This window comes from Triturus cristatus, chromosome 10 (assembly GCF_964204655.1).
Source record: "Triturus cristatus chromosome 10, aTriCri1.1, whole genome shotgun sequence".
Classification (NCBI taxonomy): domain Eukaryota; kingdom Metazoa; phylum Chordata; class Amphibia; order Caudata; family Salamandridae; genus Triturus; species Triturus cristatus.
The window spans coordinates 572569962-572596803 of record NC_140593.1 but is presented as its reverse complement, the minus strand read 5'-3'; the positions used below and the strand labels follow the sequence as shown (position 1 = coordinate 572596803).

Genomic DNA, 26842 nt, shown 5'->3' with positions numbered 1-26842 from the left:
CTCGTCCCCTTATCGACCCCCGGTTCTTGCCCCGTCCAACCCCTAAAGAAGGACTACAAGGGCCCCAATGTTTCCATTGTGCGGAATGGGGTCACATCTCCCGCAATTGTCCACAGAAACAGGGCAGCACTGAACCCATGGACGTAGGGTACACAAAGGGGAGGATACTCTGGGCAGGGGACGGGAAAAAGGCATACCACCTGATCCTACAAATCAATGACGTAGATACCAAGGTCCTCATAGACTCAGGGTGTAGACATTCAGTCATCTCTAGCGAATGGATACAACCCTACCAGTGGCGGACGGGAGAGACCGTCTCCATCACTTGTGTCCATGGGGATCAGAAAAACTACCCCGTCGCTGAGGTATGCCTCGGCCAGGGTGAAACCAAGGAAGGGATTAAGGTGGGAGCCATCCCACAGATGGTGGAGGAGATGATCATTGGGACTGACTACGTGCATTTCCCCTCCCTGCTCACAAGAGCCATCACAGAGAAAGACACCCGAGGTTGGCTACAAGACGCCCCTCTTTATAACACCGAGTTACAGGCGGGTAGGTGTAAAACAAAGAAAACCCGCAAAGAAAAACGAGAACAGAGCAAGCTTATGGTCCTGAACGGTCTGTCTAACACAGCCTCTTCCTCCTCCCTAGACGCCGGTACACCTCCCCGACCACCACTCAGCTTCAGGGCTGAGCAAAGAGAAGACCCGGCGTTGGGACAGGCCTGGGCCCGAGCAGCAGCCAGCGAAGAGAGTCAGGTAGGCCCTTCTTTTATTATCAAAAAAGGACTGTTATACAGAACTGTTACAAAGACCGGAGAAACGGTCAGGCAGCTCCTGGTCCCTGTCTCGTTTCGTGACCAGGTGCTCTATTTGGCCCACAACCAAGCCGGAGGGGGCCACTATGGGAGGGAGAAAACTGAGGAATACCTCTTGCGGCGGTTCTACTGGCCAGGGGTTTTTTCCGACATCAGGAGATATTGTGCTGCTTGTCCCACCTGTCAAATGACCAATCCTCCTCATATCCCCAAAGCTCCACTACAGCCCCTTCCAATCATTGATGTACCCTTCTCCCGAGTCGGTATGGACCTGGTAGGCCCCTTGCTCGCATCAGCACGGGGCTATAGGTATATCCTCGTTTTAGTCGACTACGCGACCCGCTACCCAGAGGCCATCCCTCTCACAAGCATGACCACCAGTAGCGTAGCCCAAGCCATGATTACCTTCTTTAGCCGTGTGGGGTTTACCCGGGAACTCCTCACCGACCAGGGAACTCCCTTCATGTCCCGCTTGATGGCCCAGATATGTACCCTACTGGGGGTGCGCCAGATCCGCACTTCCGTATATCACCCCCAGACGGATGGCCTCGTTGAGAGGTATAACCACACGGTAAAGCTCATCCTAAGGAAAACCATTTCCGAGACAGGAAGAGACTGGGATAGACAACTGCCTTTAACCTTGTTTGCAATACGAACACACACACAATCCTCTACAGGATTCAGCCCATTCGAATTGGTGTTCGGGAGAAAGCCTAGAACCCTGGTGGATATGGCAGCCGAACAGTGGGAGGAGGAAGAAGACGAGGGAAAACCTCTCCTCGCGTACACTACGCAGCTAAAAGCCCGTTTGTCGACTCTCTGGAGCCAAGTGAGGGACAACCTCGACGGGGCTCAGCACAGGCAAAAAACGGTCTATGACCGGAACACCACACTTAGACACTTCAACGTGGGGGATAAAGTTCTACTCCTTCTGCCCTCCTCTGATAACAAGCTCTTAGCTCGTTGGCAAGGTCCGTACTCAGTCCTTGCCCAAATCACACCTGTCACCTACAGAGTAGCCGTCCCGTACAGCGGCGAAAAAGGGCAGATTTACCATGTTAACCTATTAAAACGGTGGGTGGATGGCACAGACGGCCCACGCAAGCCAGCCTCCGCCCTACTCGTCATGGATAGCACACCCTTGGAAATACCCTTTCCCTCCCTGGGCGATACGCCGGTCCTCAACACCATACCCAAGGGAACCCACTTGAACCCCGAGCAGAACCAGGCCCTCCTACGACTCCTTCGGCGCTATCAGGACGTGTTCTCCACCAAGCCCGGGAGGACAACGCTTGTACACCACGAGATACGGACTGATGGGGCAACACCTATAAGACAACGACCCTATCGCATCCCAGAGGCCAGGCGACAGATCGTAGAATCAGAAGTGCAGGACATGCTCTCGGCAGGTATCATTCAGCCCTCATGTAGCCCTTGGTGCTCACCCATCGTATTGGTGCCCAAACCCAACGGCACTGTCCGCTTCTGCATCGATTATCGGCGCTTAAACGCCGTATCCCGATTTGATTCCTATCCGATGCCCCGGGTCGACGAAATGCTCGACCGCTTGGGGACAGCACGATACATGACAACGCTGGACCTAACGAAGGGCTACTGGCAGATAGCCCTAGCACCAGACGCCCGTGAAAAAACAGCCTTCGCTACCCCTTCGGGTTTATACCACTTCCGGGTATTTCCCTTTGGGTTACACGGAGCCCCTGCCACTTTTCAGCGGTTGATGGATGTAGTGCTAAAACCTCACCATGAGTATGCTACCGCCTATCTTGACGACATAGTCATCTTTAGCACAACCTGGGAGGGACACCTAAAACACATCGAGGCTGTCCTCAGTAGTCTTCGGGACGCCGGGCTCACTGCCAACCCGGGCAAATGCATGATTGCCACAGACAACATTAAATTCCTAGGTTACCACGTACACCAAGGACATATCAGACCACAAGTGGATAAGGTACATGCCATCCAAGCCCTGAGCAGACCAACTACGAAACGAGGTATCCGGGCGTTCTTGGGGCTTGTGGGGTACTATCGTCGTTTCATCCCCCGGTTCTCCGAAGAGGCCGCCCCTCTCACGGACATGCTAAAAAAGACACAACCCAACACAATCCATACATGGACCCTCGAACAGACCCGCAGTTTCAACACCCTAAAAACCCGGTTATGTAACGATCCCCTCCTGATCTGTCCGGACTTCACCCGCCCGTTTACACTCCAAACGGACGCCTCTGACAGGGGCTTGGGAGCGGTCCTTTCGCAGGTAGCCGCCTCAGGGGATTCTCATCCCATTGTCTACCTGAGCCGCAAACTCCTTCCCCGGGAGGCGCACTATTCCACGGTGGAGAAGGAATGTTTGGCGATCCGGTGGGTGGTACAAGCGCTGCAGTACTACCTCCTGGGTCGCCCTTTTACCCTATTGACTGATCATGCCCCTCTGGTGTGGCTGGCAACACACAAGGACACCAACCCCCGTGTTCTGCGATGGTTCTTAGCACTCCAACCTTTTTCCTTTCAGGTCGCCCACCGGCCGGGTCGTCAGCAGATCAACGTGGACTTCCTCTCCCGCTGCCAGGAGTCCTCATGGCCCGAGCGGCCATGCCGGGAGGGGATGCACTGTGACAGCCCAGCAGCCGATCCAGATCCAGAGTGCCCCGGGGGCGCTCCCACGTCCCGACTGGTGCTGATGCTGCCGCCAGAAAGGGGGCGGAGCCTACCAGCGTATGAAAGCCCGGAAGAGGAAGGAGGTGGGTGTGGAGGCGAGGAGACGGAGACATCCACAGGAGACGGCGTGACGAAGAACCAGGAAGCAGACGAGGGAGACCAAGGCATCGGGACGGAGACGAGCGAAGAGGAGGTCGGCACCCGGACGCCCAGCGGACGCCGAGAGGAAGCGGACACAAGGGCACAGGCGAGCCCCGAGGAGGACGCGCTGGACGAGGCGACCGGGTCCCTGTCAGCGGGCTCCGGTTTCAGGCGAGTGGTGGGAAAAACAGGGAAATCGGTGATCGGGTGGTGGACAAGGGAGGCGGGCTTCTCCGGTCTGTAGCGGGGTGGGTTGTGGCACCTGGGGCCTACGAGAGAACTCCAGAGACCCTCAACACCCCGACCCCGAACCCAGAATCGAGTGACAGCCCCAAGGGGGGGGAAAGACGCAGGGGGAGGCAGACAGAGCCAATTGGGAAACCCTGAAGGAAGGGCCCAGGAAAGAAAGGGGAGTGTACCCTGATAGTACAAGAACCCAACTATATCTAGGGAGAAGTATCCCTGAGCAGTTGTAGGCAGTACAGGGCGAGAGCAGGTCGCGACACAGGTCACCCTAACCGCCTGTCCTTTTCTTTCTCCGAGGGGACGCCTGGAGACGCCAGCCCCACGCCGAGCCGAGACCACCGTTGGAAGGACCGAGAACCCAGAGGGACGATCGGGACGGAGAGAAGGGACCACTCGGACCTACGGGAAAGCTTCATCCTGCTGTTTCTGTCCTATGTTGGGTTCAATAAAGCCTCTTTACCGCATCAAGTAGTCCTTTGCCTCTGTGGTCGTTCACACTATTAGCTATATAAGCTATCTCTGCTAACCAAACCAACTCATCCCATTCCCTCGGGGTCTGCAGACTCTGACACCTAATGTATTGCTCAAAGCACTGATTAACTCTTTCTGTCTGTCCATCTGTCTGGGGATGGTGGCTGGATGACGAACGAACATCTATTTGTAACAGAGCACATAGTCCCTTCCAAAATTTGGATAGAAACTGAGCCCCTCGGTCTGAAATCAACACTGACGGGAGCCCGTGTAAGCGGACTATGTGTTGCAAAAATACTTTAGGCAATGTCTGTGAGGTGGGGAGTCGTGGTAAAGGGATGAAATGCGCTAGCTTGGAGAAGACATCAACGACTACCAACAAAGTGGTGTTCCCTCTGACTGTATGTGGTAACTCAACTATAAAATCCAGAGAAACTGTATGCCACGGACGTTGGGGCGTAGGGAAAGGTTGTAGTAGACCTACTGGTTTTTGATGGGATGCTTTGCCTTGGGCACACACGTGGCACTGCTTAATGTACGTTTTAATGTCTTTATTCATGTCAGGCCACCAAAACGACCTCGCATGAACTCTAATGTCTTCACAAATCCAGGATGCCCTGCCAGGGGATGAGTGTGGCTCCACTCTAAAGCTTGCTGCTGTAACTCTTTCGTTGGAAGGATTAAACCCCCTTCTACAGAACGTTTTTCTGACTCTCCCTCAACTGCGTGGGACTCTGTCATCTGTTCCAGGTCTGCAGAGGCTTGTTCCTGCTGTACTCTCTTATAGAAGTCATCTTCGGAGCTGATACCTCCCACAATCTTATTCTTGGCTATGATAGATGGCGGTTCTGAGGGCTGTTCCTCATACTCGTAACCCAATCGGGATAAGGCATCGGCCTTTCCATGTTTTCTTCCTGCTTGGTAACGTATGATAAAATCATATTCGTTGAAAAACTGAGTCCAGCGCAATTGCCTCATGGATAGGGCTCTCGCTGATTTGAGGAATTGCAAGTTACGGTGGTCTGTTAGTACCGTCACTGTTTGGTTGGCACCCAATAAATATTGTCTCCATTCCTCGAAGACCTTCTTAATGGCTAGGAGTTCCTTATCTCCTATGGCGTAATTGATTTCTGCAGGGGTGAGTTTACGAGAAAAGAAAGCTACGGGATGTAGTATTCCTGATTGGGGGTCTGGTTGAGAGAGAACCCCCCCCCCACAGACACCAGGGAGGCGTCTGCTTCTACCACAAAGGCCTGAGCAGGATTTGGGTGGCGTAAGACTGGGGCCTGGGTGAACGCAGTTTTCAAATGTTGGAAGGCCTCTTCTGCGTCTGGAGTCCGTCTAAACTTGGCTCCTTTTTTCAACAACTGTGTGATGGGAGAGACCATATGGGAAAAGTTCCGGATAAACCTCCGGTAAAAGTTGGCAAAGCCAAGGAAGCTTTGAATTTCTTTTACTATCTGTGGGGTTGGCCAACGATGTATCGCTGTCACCTTCATTGGATCCATCTTCAGACCCTGTGGAGTAACAATGTATCCTAGAAAAGCCACCTCCTGTACATGAAAGATACATTTCTCCAATTTACAGTAAAGTTTATTTTCTAAGAGCCTCTCTAACACATTCCTCACATGCTGTTTATGATCTGCCATGGAAGATGAAAAAATCAAAAGATCGTCTATATAGACAATGACGTATTTATCAATCATTTCCTTGAGGGTTTCATTAATAAAAAACTGGAACGCGGAAGGGGCGTTACACAGCCCAAACGGCATTACTAAATATTCGTACAAGCCGTATTTAGTACAGAAGGCCGTCTTCCATTCATCCCCCTCCATAACTCGCACCAGATGGTAGGCACCCCGCAAATCCAATTTTGTGAACACCTTCGTGTTCTTTACTCTATCAAGTAGTTCGGAGATCAATGGTAAGGGGTACCTATTCTTGATAGTGACGTTGTTAAGTGCTCTGTAATCTATACAACAACGTAGACCACCCTCGCGTTTTGGTATAAAAAACAGAGAGGAAGAGGCAGGGGAACGAGAGGGACGAATAAACCCCATTTGTAGCATCTTGTCCAGATATTCTCGGAGATAGATGTTTTCTTTTTCTGTGAGTGCGTACACTCTGCTACATGGTATACGTGCCCCTGCCTGTAGGTCAATACGACAATCGTATATTCTGTGTGGAGGGAGACTAGTGGCTTCCTTTTCATCAAAAATAGAGTGCAGATCTTGGTAAACTGGGGGTAGGAACCCTTCTTCTAGTGTTGATGAGGCAACTAGGGTATGTTCCATCTTGGGACGTATGGGTATGTGTGTCTTACATGAGTCTGACTTAAATTCCAGGGTTAGGTTTGTCCAATCAATTAGTGGATTATGGTGACGTAACCAGGGTAAACCCAGAATGACAGGAAATTGTGGTGCGTCAATCAAGTCAAAACTCAGTTCTTCCGTATGCTTCTTTTCTATGTCTAGTCGAAGAGGAATCGTATTGTGGGTAACAGGACCAGAGGATAACGTACTCCCATCTATAGTGATTACATCTTCCCACACCTCTTTGGATACTTGTCTGATCTTGTTTGTCTTTGCCCAAACGAGATCCATAAAAGTGCCGGAGGCACCAGAATCTATCATCACCTGTACTTCTACTCTTTGATGATCCCAGGAAAGACAGGCCGAGACAAAAAAATGATGAGAGGGACCCACAGAAACGTCTTACAGGGAGACAATTAATCCAGAGGAACCCGAGGGCTTAGTCTCCTTAAGCCTCGGGTGGATTAGTTTTCCGCCGGTCTTTTCTGTTTTGGCCTTACAGGACAATCTCGAAGAAAGTGGTCAGGTTTTCCACAATAGAGACATAATTTATTTTCTCTCCGTCTTTGTCTTTCCTCGCTTGATATAGGCCCTTTTACTATTCCTATTTGCATGGGTTCAGGGTCGTCACTTCCCTTCTCTGAGTCAGACTTCTTGTCTCGCAAAGCTACCCATCTACTGTCACCCCTGCCTTTCTCCCTCCTTCTCTCAGTAAGGTGATGATCCAATTTCACCACCAGATCGATTAAGTCTGGGCACGAGTCAGGGGGATCGACTACTTGAGCTAGTGCATCTTTCAACTCTTCTCTCAGACCTTTATAAAAGAGAGCGCTACGTTTCTCCTCAGGCCATCCTGCTTCGGCTATTAATCTCTGGAAGGAGGTGATGTAACTAGCTAAATCTTTGGTCCCTTGTCTTAGTGTCAATAGCTCAGTGTCAGCTGAATGTGTAAATGTATGTTTGTCAAACAGTTTCCTGAGCTCCCTGCGAAAAGCATTATAATCATATAATAATGGATCATCTCTCTCTATGAGCGGGATGGCCCAATTAGCTGCCACCCCCCCTAGGTAAGAAATAACAAAGGCCACCTTGGCTTGATCAGTAGGAAAGCAGGTTGACTTGCACATAAAATGCAATTGGCATTGACTAATGAAAACAGCGAATTTAGCTGAATCACCAAAAAAGCGCTCAGGTGGGGCTAAAGGTATTGCCTGTGGGGTAGACACATGTATCACCGAAGGAGAGGAGCCTGTACCAGATTGAACCGTATCGCCGTCCATTCTCCTACTCCTTTGTAGAGCATCCACCCTAGTGGCTAAAGACTGGGTTTCCACTTGTAGGTTCCCTATCATGTTGGCCAAATCAGCCAATGTGACTTGACTCAGTTCCATGGCGTCTGGGCAGAATATGCGTCTATTTTGTTTTGGGCTTTGCGTTCTGTCAGGTTCTAGCAGGTAAGCAACTTCTCACCTGTGTTTCTGCAGAGACGCCCCGGAACTGTCGACAAGATCCGCCACGTCCCCTGATTACCACTTGCACATATCAGACTCTATGTAACAAGGGCAACCCGGGGAAGAGGGGAAACAAAACAAGGAAAGGAAGAGACAAAAGAAAAAGGGGAAGGAAGTCCTCAGGTCGTCACTGCTTCCAGAGTATGTTCCTCAACGTAACTGCAATAAAGAGGAGGTTTTTAGAACACAGAATATACCCCTGGCTCTTCCTTTACCTCTTCGAACCCTTTAAACTCATACCTTAATAACTCCCTCTTCCCATCTGGGATCCCTGACTACTCTCAGGTAAGGTAAGGCAATAGCGAGGCTGCATAAACAAGGAAAACAGAAACAGAATCAACACACAGAGTAATGTTTCATATAGCTATATGTGTCTCCTTCATATACTTCGCTCACCACATTATATGTTCGCTGTCTTGGTGAAGAGAGTCAAGAATTCTCAAGTAGGTCACCCAGGTGAGTTAGGCAAAGGCCCACCATGTCATAGGGCATGGATATGCACTAGGTGTCGACTAATACAGGTAGTCTTTAAAGCAAACATAAGGTATGTACAATAATGAAGAACATAAGATAATGAAGCAGCGGAACTTCCGCTGTTACTGGTGTACTGCTTTTGTGTGCTTCATATACGGAAGTCCATGTAGATTACACCGGAGAGGCTGAGTAGGTATCACAGTGTCCACAATCCTCCTACTAATCCAGCAGGGGGGAGCGATGTTGCCTCTATTAACAAGGGGATAGGAATTGGGACTCCGGAGTCTGGCGCAGGAAAGTAAAGAGCAGAAGATGGGACCCCGGGACAGAGCGTCCAACACCGAGTCCGGTGGTAAGCCTCTACTCCGGCCAATGAGCGGGGCACTAATCCGGCTCGTGGGCGGGCTCGACAACCTCCAACACAACTTCGGGGCTGAACCGCTCTTACCGGAACCCTCCTCCCTAGCTCCCTTCCACACTACCAGCGGACCAAATATAGGACTCACAAGAGTAAATCAGGGGGAGAATATGAACTGGCACTGCACAGGCAGTGTGTCACGGACGGAGACGGGACTCCGATCAAAGACGCAGGCAAAGGATTGGAATCTTCCAAGCGAAGGGCTTCAGGAAGCGGAGAGTTCAGGATCCGGAACGCAAAGCGTGTGTTCCGCGGGAAGTCAGGCTTTTAAGGTTGCCTGACTTGTCTGCGCATGCGCATGCGCAGGCCTCCGATGTATTCCTGTTCCGGAGCAACGGCAATCCTGACACACGCCTCTCTACTACACTTAATTGATTATTCACAAGAATTACTCTTCCCGCTGATAAACATACATGCATCACACACTCAAAGAATAAACAGCCCTTGATTAGGAAACAAAGGCCCATTGAGATTAGAAATTCAACAGTATCCCATGATTCCACCCAGGCGACACCCCTTGCAGAAATACTCAGAGGGACTAAGGGACCAGAATATATTAATGAGCATAGGCCTGTGAGAACCTCTAGATCTTCCCAGTTACCCAGCCCTTTTAGAAATCAGCCTGAATTTAACAGGGCATCCCCCCAGTTCTGACGCAAAACCCTATTCCTAAGCCGGGATCCCTGGCTTCCAACTCCAGCTACTCTATATTTTTGATTAACGTCTCCAAACTTGCCCATCCCACATATAAAGGCGAAGACGCATTAATAAACAAAACCATCTACTGCATTCACCAGGCATGGGGCTGTCGTTAACTCATACAGGAGGATATCCTTGGAGCTAGAAGGCATTCATAATTTGGCACCAATTTTGATAATATTGAGTTAACTCTTGTGAAGCGGGCTCTAGTTGACAATTTAATGACTCTTGATGTTTGAACTTCCTCCCGGTTCAACACTAATATTCCATTCAAATATAGGCATCCAGAACACAGCTGTCAAACGGATCTGTGTGCTCCCCCATTCCACATATGTGAAGGATCCCCTACATGGGATGTAGACTGACAACCACTGTTTTTCAACAACCCTCCAGATTCTGACCGGCATCTCTATTCTCCCGCATGTGAGAAGTATGGTGCCTATTCCTTTTCTAACGCCCAGACAATTCTCAAAGACGATTCAGCTGCAGGTGAACCTCTTGGTTTATGTGACATCCTTGATCCTCCAGGCCCGGTCAGCCAACTCCATCTTCCACCACCAAACTAAAGATATGGTGTTTATAAACATGGCTGACCTTAGATCAAAGGCCCTGCTCCCTGACTGGAACAATTTTATTGATTTGTATGACATCTTCTTGTTCCAGGAAGCCTGGTGCATGGAATCTATCCTTAAAACTGGTCTTTAAGCTTTTCAATTCCTGCGTAACACGGCCTTGCCGGGCGACCAATGGGAGGGCTAACAATGAGACCAGGATTAGATTGCCTACTTCAGGGACTCCACACTGACTGCCCTGATATCTTCGCCTTTTGCCTAGTGGTTGACAAGTTTACTAGCATTGATATTTACAACATCTATGCGAGAGTGGCTAAGGTGGGTTTGAGGTCCAACACTGTCATGCTCTTAGAAGATCACTTGGAAAAGAGCCATAGCCACTGACATTCGATAATAGCAGGGAACTTTAACACCACCTTTGAGCCCCTGGATACCGAGGATGTCAACCTAGCTATGGAGGAGGATGAGACATGGTGTATTTCGTGACTAGAACTGCCTGCTATAAAAAGATGGACAGAAGCTGCTATACAGCTCAAAGCTCTCTCCCTGACATTAGGGCTTAGAGCAATTAATGGAAGGTCCAAATCTGACAGGAACTGGGCCAACGCATATAAAAATCTGCTCCTTTCTAGTCGTATGGATTATATATTATTAGATCTGAGACTCTGGCCACTCCTCAGGGATATAATCATTAATGAGAGGCTGGAGAGCAACCATAACCACCCCTGCCTCACTATGGAATCTTTCTGCTCTAAAATGGTGGCCAACCCCCACACCCTGGCCAGCAGTAGGGACATACAATCATCCACTGACATGCAGCAAATTAAATGCCCCCCAGTAGCTGATTCCCCCAACACTTTATCTGCCAGCAGAGAGGACCTACTATCTTGTTTAGCAGAAATGCCACAAGTGTGTCATGCGTAGTGGATCAAGGGTCAATGATTGATTCACATAACAAATTAGTTCAGAAAATATCATATTTTCTTATTCTCGCATCAACCATTCCTAGACGCCCCCCTGCACTAAAAACTTGGTTCAACAAGGAGTGCAGATGAGCGTGTACCCTACTGGTCAAGGCGATAAAAACTAAGGATAAGCTGCAGGACCATTCGGCGAGGAGGCTCTATAAATCAAATCAGGCTCTGGCAAAAAGAGAGTGGGTCGATGAGAGGTGGTAAGAACTCAAAACAGCCTGTTCAGCCAAGGACCCTGCAAGATTTTGGTCTCTGGTCACATGTGCAAGAGACGAGCAAACGCCCCCTCCCCATAATTTCATCCCTCTCTCTGCCTGGGTTGACCACTTTTCACACTTATACTGCGCAGATCACCTTCTTAATGTAGTGGATAATGAGGTAAGTGACCCAATCATATCTTGTTCATCTGCCTTGACTGTGCCATTATTTGAGCTAGCTGATGTTTCCCATGCCTTAATGCAGTTGCCAGAGGCAGAGCACAAGGACCTGATGGCATACCCACTGATATATTTTTGCAGGATAGAGCCAACTGGTCTAGGTATATATTAATCTTGGCAAACGCTATTGCCCGTGGCACCCATATTCTGGACTCCTGAAAGGGTGCTGAAGTTATCCCTATTTATAAAAAGGAGATAGATGTTTCCCAGTGAACTATAGGCTAATCAGTTTGATTGACTGTGTCCCAAAAATCTTCTCACATCTTGTGTCTGCCAAAATACAGGAGTGAATTACTGACAATGCTATTCTCTCATCCTTCCAAGCGAGTTTTCGTAGGAGAATAAACACTATAGACCAGGTCTTCTGCTTTCTGCTCTTATGCTCTTATACTGGAGGGTAGAGGAAATCAGCAAGGGCAGCATGTATGTAGCCTTTGTCGATCTCAAATTGGCTTTTGATCTAATTCCCAGTAAGAAACTAAGGCTGGGTCTTTGTGAAATGGGTATACCACTGGATCTGCTAACTTTAATAACTTTAGTAATCCGCTGGCAGGAGAGCAATTATGTGCGATGGGTAGTCAGGGTGAACTTACTGACCAGTTTCCCATTAGTTAAGGTGTTTACCAAGGTTGTGTTTTGGCCCCCACTTTGTTTTCTTTATTTCTTAATAACATTGTCCATTTCCTCTCACATTTCCCTACTGATACCCTTGACTTGGCTTGTACAAAAACACCCATTTTGTTGTTTGCGAAGGACACTCTGCAGATCTTGAAAACACCTAGCGTTTTGCAGCATGCGCTGCTCCGCTTTGAGGAGATCTGCATAGTGTGGGTACTTGAGATCAATGCCGCAAAGACGAAGCATGTGTTGTTCAAGCAACATAGATCATATAAAGAAAGAGTAACATTGGGGGATAAGCCATTTAAGAGGGCAGATGTCTTTAATTATTTGAGTGTCAGTTTCAGTTTAGAAGTATGTTTATTTAGACCATTGGTCTCTAAATATCATGAAACATATTACAATAAATAGTTTAAAACAAATACAAAACAATTTCGCTAATACTTTTAAAAGGTGATACCTTAAAAGGGCAATTCCTACCTCCCTCCCACAATTTACAGGTTTCTTATAAAAATGCTCATAACATTTCAATGAGAAACACAGTCTTGAGATATAACTTAAAACTAGTATTACAGCCTAAGCACAATTTACTTTGAGCAAGCCCTACTTTATTTACATACCAATTTCTATCCAATCATATTTGGTTCCAACTGGGTCCTTTTTACCGCCTTCGTATATTTTGCCATAGCGATTGCTATATGAAGGTTTGGCATGTCAGTAAGTAAATTAATTGCTAGCAGGCAGTCAGTTATACCATATTTTAAAAAGATGGGTCGTAAAAACAGTTTCCGCTGTGGCACAAATTTTTGACAGTTTAATAAAATATGTAAATTGTCACACTTGGTACCTAATCCACAGCGACATTTACCGTCCGATTGTACCATTTCTGCTTTTCTATTTACATGGGATACCCAGTGGTTAACTCCTATTCTCCATCTGAGCACCTCGGCTCTCAAGCCGGCGTTAGGTAGTGTATCCAAATAGGGGTACCACATTTTATTCTCCCAGCTATTCATCATATAATGAACTGATACTTTCTTTCTCAGGTATATCATGTCATTTTGCCTGGATACTTCTCTTCCTACTGTTCTAAGCTCCCTGTTTGAAGCTTCAACCGAGAGTGTAGCCTGGTCAAATTTTACTTTTAGGTTTTTACACATTGCGCACAATTTCATTCTGGTCTCATTGGCCCAATTTAAGTCACTGTGTAAGATCTCCTCTTTACACCATTGTGATACTTTTGTACTTATTTGAGTGTCACGTTTGGCCTCAACTACCCTAAGTGGATACAATGTCTCTCAAACACAGGCAAATTACTGGTGCTATAGTCAAAGAAATTAGTAGTTCTTTTTGCAAACCAGTTGCTCCTGTCTTACAGATTTACAATGCCAAAGCCTTGGGTTCAGTTTTATATGGTTCAGAACTCTGAGGAGTTTTAATATAGCTCCTTTAACAAGATCAGAGGACAAGTTCCTGAGAAGCTTGGCTCACCTCCCTTCTAGCACCCCGCTGAAACCTTTTATGCTCGACATGGATATGAAGGCATTAGCCAGCAATGTTAGATTGCGCCCATTACTATTCTGGACAAGGCTATGGTCCACATCAGAATTATCTCATTATGCCATGGCCCTAAAGGGTGGCAGGGATGCTAAAGATACACCAAAATCAAATGGTGTCAGCAAACTAAATAGCTGTTACTTGATATAGGAATGAGGAAACTCTGGGAAAATCCTACTCGTCAACCCACCCCCACAGCAGAATTGCTGAAAAAACACTACCGACTACGGACATTCTAATGTGAGGCTCGAGGGGTGGCAAGCTCAACACTGACGGGACGGTTCCTAGATTTTAAATGTTCTAGCCTCTTGGAACCATATTTGGACACCTTTAATGCATCATTAAACAAGAAGCTTTACTTTTAGTTCAGGGTTGGTACTCTGCCGTTGAAAACTTTCATTACCAAATGAGCTTCAGGTGCATGTGCTCTGTGTCCTGCCTGCAATAGCTCAGTAGAAACTATTGCTCATTCTGTTTGCTTGTCCTGGCTATGTTGGCCCTCGTCAGAAATGGATCAAACCTCTTTGTAAGCAACTGGGTACCATAAATAGTTGTGTCTCGTGGCTGGGTGAGACCCAGGGAGAAACACTGCCATTTTACATGTACACGTTTCTTAAGTTGCCTTCTCTTCCTACACAATGACGTTTGACACACATTTGCATGCTTGACAATGCAGGATTAGTTCCTCTCAATTCACATTGCTTACAATTCCACTTCATAGGTACACTATCATGACACCTTGAACATTTAGTACAAGGCCTAAATAAACATTGTGCAAATGTTGTTGTTTGTTATTCTTCCGTAAGGCTACATAGATATCACAAGAGGATAAACAATGCAGCCTGGCTGAGGCCTCGACATGGATACATGGATATTGTGATTATAAAAGTGCATACATTTCCATGTTCAGATCAGAGGAGCACTTTGCTGTCACTGCGAGGTTGGAGTCTCACCCTAGCTGATTCCTGTTTTCCCTCTGCGAAGAGGGATGTCCAACTTGTGACCAAGGCAGGGACCTGTATACACTTACTTTCAGGTAATGGAGAGTTTGATAATCCAGTAGGAGATTCGTGGTAGAACACCTGTCCTAGGGAATTAGGAAAGGGAGCGCATAGCAGGAGTACACTATGCAAAGTATTTATATGCCAGCATATATACACTGTTTTAACACAATGGTGGAACCATTTATCATTTTCACTGTTCTCATATTGCTGATCAATTTTATCTGCTTCTGTCTATTAATCATTGCAGCGCATATATTTTATACAAGAATCACAATGGTTCAATTAATATTGAATCTCCTCTGTGTATTTTTTGTGCATCTCTATGGGAATGCACAAGTGACTGAGCGAAAAGGTTCTAGGTCTGTTACCAGGACTCCCTTGGGAGTCAGGGTTGTCATGTTTTAAGGTTGCCCAAACCATTTGTTATCTAACTAGGTTTAGGGGTGCGTATGGTGGCACTGTGAGCTATCAGGTCTTTAGGTCAACATATCCTGAGGAGGTGCATAGACTCAATCTGGCACCATCCCATTTATGTTGTCCACCAAACGAACAGTTCCTACTTAGAAAGTGGAAACTGTACGACAGTTGTACTGCACTTAGAATCCTAAGATCTGGGCCTCGGTCTTTGCATGCATGTTCCGTTACCAAGTTTTTGGGTTGGATGTGGGTATTAAGAACTAGGACGTATACTCCAAAGTGTGATTAGAGACATCCCAGATGCGTACAAAAATAGCTTGGGTTCCATTTGGGAGTCCATTTATAGCCCTGTTTTACAAATTACAACTAAAGCATTGTGAGGAGGAGCACCCCTTCGGCCCCGTGACAGACTCACAAGACCGTCTGTCTCCCCATGAGAGGTGCACGCCAGTACAGCAGGGGTTAACCCACCCGAACTCCTCTTCCCTACAGGAACGCCCACTGACCGAAGCAAACCAATGGGCTGACAGCTGCGACCATAGAAGGGCGGATTCGACTGCCCAGGAGGCGGTTGAGGAAGACGCCGGAAAGGAGGAAGTGGAAGAACCGAAGACGGAGGACGATTGGTGGAAGGGCCAGCTTGCGAGGACTGCGGAACCGAGACCCGGGGAGGACAGCAACGACGACGATCCCAGCGCGGTGGAGGAAGACGACGCGGCGCCAGAACCGGAGACCTGGTCGGAAGAGTGGTGGACGCCCCCGGAGGATACTTGCATGCCGCCGTAACTCAGGAGAGTTACGGCTTCTGCGGTACGTGGCACTGGGCAGAGGGTTGTAAGCGGGAGGGAGTTACGGTCATTTCAGGGGTGTATTGTGGGAAAAGGGGAGGACAAGGGGAGCGGAGCACAGAGAGGACTAAAGGAGCACTTTCCTCTAAGACCCCATGAGTGTAGAAACCAGGCTAACCAGCCACAAAGCGATGCATGTACTTGTCACCTGAAGAAAGGGACAAAGTGATGTAAATAACTGTATTTTTTTTTTATTTTAAAGATTACTTCTTTTCTTATCCCAGCCCTACACCTCCCTCACCTCCTCAGCCGAGCACTGGGTGTATCCACCCCTATATTTTTGCCTCTTGGTGACGGTAGCAAGTAGAAACCCCTAGACAGAAATACTTACCGCCTGTTGTCTTTTCTCTTCTATGATACTCGGGGAACGTCATCACCAGTCACCTGGAGAAGACCCATCAACAGACGAGTTTTCAGCATCCTTCACGACTCACCCTTCACGAAGCCTCTATATGTGTACCCGTCAAGTATTTCGTTTGTGACTTTAATAAAGCGCCATCATAGATCCACGCATAAGACCTCCTCGATTCTTTTTCCGCCCTTCCCTCTCACAAGCATCAACTGTGGTGACCTGACCGATATGTCAAAACTTGCACTAGCAAAATGATTTGCCCCCTCTGTTTGTTGTGATGTCTCTGCCCCTTCTTTTAGAATCAACTATTATCTGCATTGGACATAACGTTCAAAATTCTTTTTAATACACATACCAGTTTTTAATAAGTAATTGTTCTCTATGGATGATTTATAGCAATGGTTTGTGTAATTACAATCTGAGCATCAATTGCGCGAAGTGGACAACAAAACGTGTACTAGTTTAGCAACAAATTTGCTAAGAAAGCTGCAAGAACTAGTACTTATTGTATGATATGTTTTATCATTTTTAAACACTGTATATATTTATTGTAATATTGCTTTTATGGCACTAGTTGTTGAACTAAAGCTTATTGAAATGAAATTATAAAGGTTTAACCTTGTACAGTTAAATTGGTGTACTGAAATGCCTATTAACCACTTCCCTTACTGGATGGACAGTGGTGGAGCTGACTTAATTGAGATAATGTGTCCTCAGCTAAACCAACATCATGGAAGTCGGGTAGAAGAGGAGCTGTTGCACCCCATGAGCTGATTTTGCTTCTTCCTTAGGATGCACTTTACTTGGTGACCATGGCATCAGCTAAGGCATGAGCATAGGCCCTTTCTTTTGTATGAAGTATCACTATAAAAGACACATAAACTGGAAAACACAGGCCACAGTTTAGAGATATTTTTGATCCTAGATCAGTCTCCTTCCCAGCTTTCAATATAGTAGTCATAAACAGGATGTTTAGGGCAAACCCAGAGGCAGCAAGATCATGCTCCACCCTGTTGACCACACTAGGCAATAATAAAGGGCATTATCACATAAAACGGTCTTCATCCTTAACAAAGTGGCACAGTCAGGGGCCTTATTATAGGTAGGGCAGTCAGACCCCATGGAACTGCTGCTGCCGCCAGGGATCTGCAATTCATGGCGGTCTTCCAGCGATCTGAGGCCACTTATATGCTGGCAGTGCCGCTGCAGCACCACCAAGCATTTTAAGAGTTTCCTCACCGCCACAGTTTTCATGGCTGTGTGCCTGCCATAAAAAGTGTGGCGGTAAGGAAACAAAGGGGGCCATACAGGGCCCTCTGTAGCCTCTGCATCAGGGGATGCATGCAGGGGGACACATGGTGTGAGCCCCTGTATGCATGCACCCCCAGTTCCTGTAGGGCATGGACTTGATAGTCCATGCCCTGCAGGAACGTGCAATACCATTTCCATTGTGGTGCCTTGCTAAGGCTCGCGTATGAGCCTGAGCCTAAGCACTGCACTGCTGCCGGCCAGCCGCTGCAGGACCGCTCAACCTGGATTCCAGTCAGAATCCAGCAGGAGCTCTCAATATGGCTTTGGTGGTGTGGCAGCTGAGCGCAGGCACGTTGGCCCGCTGCCACACCACCAGTCATAATAAGGCCCTTGGTATTAACACATATGCCATTTGAGACAAGGGAGATTGAGTAGTCCATAATCCCAGGATGCTTTAATCAAGGATTAGAACTCATCTCTCCACAATCCAAGACCAGGAATGTAGACACTAAACCAAATCTCCTTCCTGGTGATATGGGGTGAGTCCAAACTTCAGATATTGTCATCCTCATACACACACAAGGAACTAAACAACCTAGTTTCCACATAGTTTATACTGTATTTTAATTAAAATAAAGATTCTAGTCCAACTTACTTTCTCCTTGAGTAAACCATTTGGTCCAATAACTTTCTCAAATAAATGCTGTCCAACATGTGCATCAACAGCAGAAAGTGGATCATCCAGCAGGTAGACATCAGACTTTCTATAAACAGCTCGAGCAACACTTATTCTCTGCTTTTGTCCTCCAGATAGATTCACACCCTGGGAATGACAACATTGAATGAGTAATTTAGAAGAACACACTTTAGTCTATTTTGGAATGGTGAAAGACTATCTAAAGCAACCGTTCATCACATGCAGATGTGTAAGTACCTTTGGCATCAATGACCTGGGTAGTCCAAAGAGAACACATGGGAAAGGAAAAATAAAATCTGAAGAAGAAGAATTTTATTCCTAAGGAAAGGTTTATGCGACTGTAACAAAGGAAGTGCAGGAGAGGTATTACCAGGTTCCAAGAGATTTCACTGCATTTTTCTGCCATGCCTCCAACACTGTGCACTCGTAGCTGAGCCATATTTGAGCCACACGTTGCTTTGACCTCTGCACGTAATATTTATTTGCTGCTGCACTGAGAAGTTTGTCAAAATGCCAACCTTTTCTTGTAGAGGTAGCGCAAATCTGATGTACTTTGATGAGCACCTGGAATGACTTATTCATAATGTGGCAAAAGGCTTATGTATGGGTGTTAGTAGAAAGGTTGTGAATCAGGCAGGCTGAGCCTGAAATTGGTCTTACATAATATTCACATAGTGGGGCCTATTCAGAAATTTCCTTCTATAATATGTTTAGTAATTGTACAATAGTACTACTAAAGTACCACAAAATGCTAATCACACACCTACAACTGTAAAACTCCACCTCTCCTTTCTTTTATATGGGCAGATCTTTATACATGTTAGTGTACCACTTAGTAGTAAATGTAGGAGGGACTGGGGGATGGCTGGATAAAGGGGCATGCTGACTATTAAATGGGGGTGTCTAGGGAGGAGTAAGGAGAGCTTTAGGGAAGTTGGGAGGGACATGCACCCACCCACAAAAAAAGTCAACCCACTGGTATTTATGAACTGCACTTCTAAAGTTACTACAGCCAAAAAAGGAACTCAAAATAGTAGAAAAGTACTCCAGCTCAGAGTAAGTCCAGCACCACACATGACCAACCACTTGTACTGCAGCATCCTCCCATAGAAAATAATGGACGTAGTGACTTAAAATAAAATCCTACAGGAAATATGGTTAAATTAAATTCAATTATGTAAAATAGCAAAACTACATAAATAAATATAGTTTAATGTTACACAAATATAAATATATGTATGTGTGTGTGTGTAAAAATACATGTTTATTATTTAATTGTAAATATTTCAACAACTATTTTTTAATTTATAAATTAATGTAACATAAATGCTTATTAGAATCTAATTAAATAATTAGAAATAATACTACATGTGACTTTTAATAATTATAAACACATTATAATATTCTGGAATTTTTTACTTTAAGTGGAAATTATTTTTTAAGTTGAAGGTCCCAAAAATATTTTCTGTTTAATATTGCCTTTAAAATTTGAAATAATGAAAGATGTAATTCAAAACTAAGTTGCTAGTTATGTTACTTTTTTATTTTGCTCTACATTTAACATAATTATATACAATTATCTAACAGTAATATTTAACATATAAATAATTTTACTAAGTATTTTTGTCTGACATTTTTTACTTTTCTATATAGACTACAATTATGGAGACCCCACAGCCAGGGTGGATATTTAGCTATAGTATGGTATACAGTACATGGCTGCAGCACCTTAGGCAGTTAGCAGCATCACCAGGAGTCAGAAACATTTTTTTCTGAGGCATAGTGCAGTACCTTAGGCTAGTTTCTGGAGGTCCCTGGAGCCAGACACAAATCCAATCTGCAGCAGAGTGCAGTATCTTAGGTTGTTACTAAAGATTTCTGGAGTCAGAAACAAATCATTCTAAAGCAGGATGCAGTCCCTTACACTATTGCTATAGGTCACTGGAGTCAGGCGTATTTCCTTGCAATGAGGCTGCATCACATTAGGGCTCAGTGGTGGTACTGGGACTCAGAAACTAATCATTTTCTGTTGCAGACTGTAGTAACTTAGGCTGTTACTAGGGTTCCCAGGCATCAGACAATTTGTTTTCTCAGGTAGGATCCCCGGAGTCAGACATAATCATATTTTGAGTCAGGGTGTTGTAGCTCAGACTGTTACTAATGGTCCATTGACTCAGATGAATTTCCTTCCTGTAATCAGGCTCAAGTACCCCGATGCAATTACTTGAGGTACCAGAGCTGTCCACCAATGCCTTTAATCTCAGAATACCAGAGAATTATGGCAAGTGCCCCAGCCTTTAAATCTTTTGTTGAAATTAAAAAGAACCAATGTCAAAACATTGAATGTGCTCTTGTTATCAGCACACCAGATTATAGAGAAAGCGTGGCTTCAACATAAATTTAACTATTCATTTTTATGCTGCTTTGGGCCCTATGGTATATAAAGCCAGGCAGTATCTGATATTGTAAAGACTATATATCAGCAGTGATCACTCTGTGCAAAACAAATGGAGAAATCATTTGTAAGTATATGCCTAAAGCCAAAATATAGTTACTGCATCTTGTTTGTCACCATGCATTGTGGAGCTACCACTAAAACCAACACATGTGGATTTCTCATCCTTACATGCGTTGCCACTAAAGGCTTGCACTATTCAAACCTAGAGCTGTCACTTCTATAATTTCTGGGCACAAGTAGCACCAAAGAGCATGCCTGGGCTGCAGCTGGGATTCCATTTGTTTACCAACGTGGGAAAGTTAATACTTACATCTACATCAGCAGGTCCATGGAGTGGGTGGAGCAGGCATCACTGAGCAGTCCAGTGATAGGCTATGTCATCCATGACTTATTAAAGTACAATTAATTAGCCACCTCCATGAAACAAGTGACACACCGAAGTTACTTCTCGTATCTACAACACCATCTTTTCTGCCAACAAAAAAGTGAAATAGGACCTTTATTTCACTTTTTTTGTGTGCAGTTCTGTAAACAAGGGCTCTATGCATGATATGTTCTTTTCCTTTCTTCTTTCAAACTATGTTCTGTTAACTTTTGCATGCTGGGCACAATATACAGTGTAGATGGATTACTAACATGGTGATGGTTATCTTCACATTTTTTTGAGCACTTTTTATTCGTTTCTATGCAGGAGTATATTTTAAAGGTTGAGTTTGATTAGATTTGTGTATGATTTTTGTGCTCCCTTTTAAATATTTATAGGGGGGGGGTCCTTTATCGTCATTCGAAGATACGGTCCTGAAGATGGTCTCGCAGATGTGCAACAACTGAGACCGAAACGTCGACACATGACCCAACTTTCTTTTGGACATTGTTAACACCTATTAAGAGTCTTGTATCTTCTAAAAACATTTTCTAGTTGTATGTAAGAAAGTGAGCATAAAGTACTTCGACGTATGTTATAAAAGTCTGGAAGTACACTGTAACAAACATTGTCAATGTACGTTGAGATTTACGTTTTGCACCCCTGCTATTACTTGTTTAACCCCTTCAGCACGGCACGGATTTCCGCGCCACGCTGAAGGTTCCGTGCGCGGGCGGGGCCATGACGGAACGGTTCCGTCATGCGCACAGCGCAACCGACGTGCATGACGGAACCGTTCCGTCATGCGCGTCGAAGGGGTTAAATATCTTTTCTCTTTAATACACGTTTGAATACACACACACACACACCAGTATTTTAGATACATTTCTTTCTTTTCAAACTATCCTAGATAGGTTAAATAACATTCAGTTGATTTGAGATGGCAATCATAAACATTATTAATAAAATAATAAATATATTTGAAACATTGTTTCTAAGTGAATCCCTTGCTGGCATCTTTACCTACTCGATTGCAGGCCCACTAGTAGCTTTTCATTTACAGGCCCTGCGTACATGTAGCACCACTTTACTAGGGAATTGCAAGCAAATTAAATGTGCCAATTGGGTGTAAGCCAATTTCACCATATTTAAAGGAGACAGCATGAGCATGTTAGCACTGGTTAGCAGTGGTAAATTGTGCAGAGTCCTAAAGCCAGCACAAACAAAGTCAGCAAAAACAGGAGGATGGAAGGCAAAATGTTGGAGGAAAACCACACCAAGGATGTCAGGTCCAACACACCCCAGTACAGTGCAATGGAAGGGGTAGGGGGCAGGCAGGAAGGTCTCATAGCCCGTCTGATGCACAATTAGTGGTTAAGGCATGCATACAGGTGGAGTTTTACAAGACCCACAACAAGAACCACAAACTCGCATGGCATTGAGTGACTTTTGGTGGTTTGGCTCTCCCGATCTAGAAATACATTGTGGCCTCAACAGACGTACATTTGAATCCTGAGAAATGGACAAATTAATAACCAGGCTAAATCCAAAATCGGTCTGTGGGGTCGGTGATACTCAGATAACGGTAGCATTGGTAGATAAGATGCTTCATAAGTGACACAAAATGGCTGCATACCGATTGATCCAAGAAAGAATGCGCCCTCCCCTAATGAAACATAATGAGCAGCACTCCTTAAAAAAACAAAAAAACATGGAAGCCATCTTGAATAAGCAGCTTTCCCTTCTGAAACCATTTCAAGCTGCAATTTAAACACATTATTTCTGAAAGTTCTGTTTGAGCTATAAAAGTATGTAAATGTCCTGTAGTTATATTTACCTATAAATGCAGTTCTGAAGTAGTCTCCTTTAGTACTTGGATTTTTTTTTTTTAACAACTGACAAGTATACTGCATTTACATACATAATTAGATGATATTTTATTAAACATTTGATTATCATGCAGAATTAATTAATTTTATTGGAAGGGTCCTTTTTGTAAGCTGGTTTCTGCATTCATTAAATGTTCCTGTGAATAAAAACAATGTACCTTTTGCTCTGAGATGAAGGCACTCCCTGTGAAGAGGAATAACCATGAGAAAGTCTCCTGTCAACTGATTCAAAATGCAATTGACACTGTTTCAAAGCAATTGGTCAAGATCGATAAGTGATTGGCTTGTTCAAAGAAATGGCTTAAGTCAGATGTCCCACTAAAATCAACTGTTAAAAGTGGCCCAAAGAAACCTCTCTGTGCATGTTTTCCAAAACTTAAGTACATTGGCTGCACCAGACCTAAAGGGTAGGGGTGGTGTCTCTAATAGTTCTAGTTATTTCATTACCCTCTTTATTCCTCCTTTGAAGGATGACGTTTAAAGAGATTTCAAAAAGGATAATTAATTTTCAATAATTAACTATTTGTAACCAACACACACACAAAAACTGCGAATCAAATGACTCAGTAAAAACAAATACTTATACCTTTTCCCCTATTTCTGTGTCCTCGCCAGCAGGTAAAATTTTCAAATCTGGGAGCAGAGCACAGGCGTCCACAACAGTATTGTACCAATCATCCACAAATGACCTTCCAAATAGAACATTATCGCGAAAAGAGGCATTCTGAATCCATGTTTGTTGGGGAACATAGGCTACAGATCCCTATAGCAAAAAACAAAAGGTATAGTACTGTTTTTGCGCATAAAGAGAGAGAGTGATATTGTCTAACATCAATCACAGCACTTGACAATTCAATAGTATTCCACCCAATCTTAATGAAAGAAAATGGATTTTTAAGTCATCAAATAATTTGTTTTCATTTACAGAATCACTCTCTATGCATGTGAAATGTGGTAAAGAGTACCACAAATGTATAGTACTCTTTTAGTGCATAAAGAGAGAGGGCGATATCGTCTAACATCAGTCACAGCACTTGGCGATTCAACTGCATTCCACCCAATATTAAAGAGTACGACAAAGGTTTGAAGTTTGAAAGCCAGGAGATAGAAATGAACTCTCTCCAATGTCTGTAAGACTGTTGATGTCCAAAAGCTTAACCAAGTTGGAAATCAATGTCTTGGGTCATGAAGGAAAGTCTGAATCAGATTGTGATGTTCCCATCTAATTGGGTCATCATGCTTGTATTGGATGGAGTGTCGTATTATAGCCGGTGGCAGTGTGGGATGAATTTTCTGTAGCTCTCGGAGAGTAACCTGCTTCCAACATCACAATGGTCTCCAGTGTATGATGCTCTCACACATATTCACTTATGTGTGTGTAGGAGGCAGCATTCAACCTGCTTGGGAATGGAGCTTGTGGTTGCTTTAATGCACAGAGAGCAGTTGACTGCCTGACTGAGCAGTTGCACTCTGTGCTTCTCAGCTGGCGTAATTTACTGGAGCATAATAAAATACCTTAACCCAGGAAACCTTAGTGAATTGAAATCTTCTCTCATATCACTCTTTTTTATCAGGGTTTATTGAGTTGCGACATAAAGGAAGATGGCCACTTCCCCTACAGGTTTTTAGGTGTACAGTGGTAAACATTTGGGGGATTATTTACAAGCCCCTTGCGCCGCCGGTGTGCCACTTTTAAAATGGGAAAAAGTGGCGTATTTGTGACGCAAAGGGCTTGTAAATAAGCCCCTTGGTGTCCGGGGGACTGGAAGGACTGATAGGAACCATGATATCAGTATTTCTAACAAAACTCCAGTGATCAATTTCAAATTTTAAAATACAAGTTTATTAGGAATTAGTGTCCATATACAGCAAATACAATTATAAATAAATATAATTATTCCATTAAAAGTATTGACAACAATTTTTGCGACACCATCAAGGAATCAAAAAACACTTTCCTGGTTTTACAACAACCATGTTCCAGTTTCTCTAAGTACACTACACAGTTGCAATAGAATCCTACTGGGAATGGCACATGACCTTCGCGTGATTTGCATGGAAATCTGTACCTGGAATATTTGTGAATTCTAAAAAGTGATAAACCTACAATTGCACTTTTGTTTGAATTGGCAAATGCATATTTACTAGTTTTACTGTGAATCGAGACCCTTGTGTCAAATTATCTTTTAATTAACAGTGTGTAATTTAAGCTGGTGGTGTTGAAATCCTAAATCAAATATTGGAACTTGTGTTTGCTCTCGGAGTATGTTCTCTTCTAACACACATGAATCATGCAACTCCAATAGCGTTTGCCATTCGTGCAGGCTCAAACAAACCCACATCACATCGGCGTAATCAGATCTGTTTCGAAGGCACTCTCCAGGTGGCAAAGGTCTTTTTCAAATTCATGGTTTTGCTAGTAAAACCAACTTCGAATTCTATATATTTAAAGTATTTAATGTTGTTTTCTATATCCTAATTCCACAATCTGTATTACATAATTCTCATCTTAATCTAAAAGGTTTTAAATGTAAGGTATTATCTTTATATTTTTAAACCTAGAGTTTCTTATTCTGGATGTATCGTCTCAGTTGAATTTTGTAAAAGCCACAAGTATATTCAATACTTCTATATAACATATTTGGACTTCACGAAGACTTGCCATAAATACCTGTAACAACAATGAGGATGACACCTCAGTGAGGGTTTAAGGATGCATCTCAGCTTACTATAAATTCAGTTTCAATGGGCACAAAACATGAACAACTTGTAAAAACGCTGCTTGCTAAAAACCACAAAAAAAGTAAACTATTGATGATTTTACTGGTTTAATGAATACTATTTTACAGACCTCGTTATGAGCTCTGGCATCCCTCTATCAGCATTCCAATTATTGAAAGATTAAAGATCTTTGGAAGTCCCGGAGGAGCGCAGAAGAATCATTCAAATTGTTTAAACTATGAAACATTTCACACATAATTCATACCTTGATGGCTACACGCCCTTCCCGCTTTTCCATTTCTCCAAGTAACGCAGAAAGAAGAGAAGTCTTTCCACTCCCAACATGGCCAACAATTGCCACTAGGGAGCCCCTGGGAATGCTCAGGTTGATGCTGCAGAAAAATGCAAATGAATTAATCGTCCTGGAGCTCATGAGAGAATAAATGATGCAGTAACAGTGCAAAGGTCAATATTCACACCATTGTCGACAGACCACAATGCATATGTTGCACCATACATTTAAGTGACTTTTGCTACTAAGCAGACATTTCTTCAAGAAGGTGATCTAGTATGATTATATTTCTGAACTCAATGATGCTGCAACTCTAGTCCAGTGGCAGCTCCTCCTTAATGGCGGAGGAGCGTCGCCCCACTACCTGGCTCAGAGCCAGCAAATGTAATTTGAAACGATGTTCTTGCATCGTTTTAATTTACTTTTGCCGGCTCTTAGCCAGTGCTGTGGGAGGGGCAGGGCAGAGGCATGGGAGCAGGGAGGAGGAGTGCTGATGCACTCCACTCCCTAAGTGTGCATATGTGTTTTGGCCAGTCGTCTCAGTCCGACCAAAACACATATGCGCACTTAGGTTTTCTTCAGCTCAGCTGCATTGAGGAGCCAGGCTGGAGAAACCCCACAGATTC

At 44.7% G+C, this 26842-nt stretch overlaps 1 protein-coding gene across 1 annotated transcript in view; it reads right to left on the bottom strand.

Annotated features, from left to right (window-relative positions):
- LOC146789753 (multidrug resistance-associated protein 1-like) overlaps positions 1–26842 on the bottom strand; it is a 621679-nt gene that overhangs the window by 203859 nt on the left and 390978 nt on the right. The window contains exons 16-18 of the mRNA XM_085632086.1: positions 26190–26316; positions 23790–23966; positions 18451–18618 (exon numbers count right to left, since the gene is read on the bottom strand). Coding sequence (XP_085488212.1) covers positions 18451–18618; positions 23790–23966; positions 26190–26316 — 472 coding nt within the window. The remainder of the gene's footprint in view (positions 1–18450; positions 18619–23789; positions 23967–26189; positions 26317–26842) is intronic.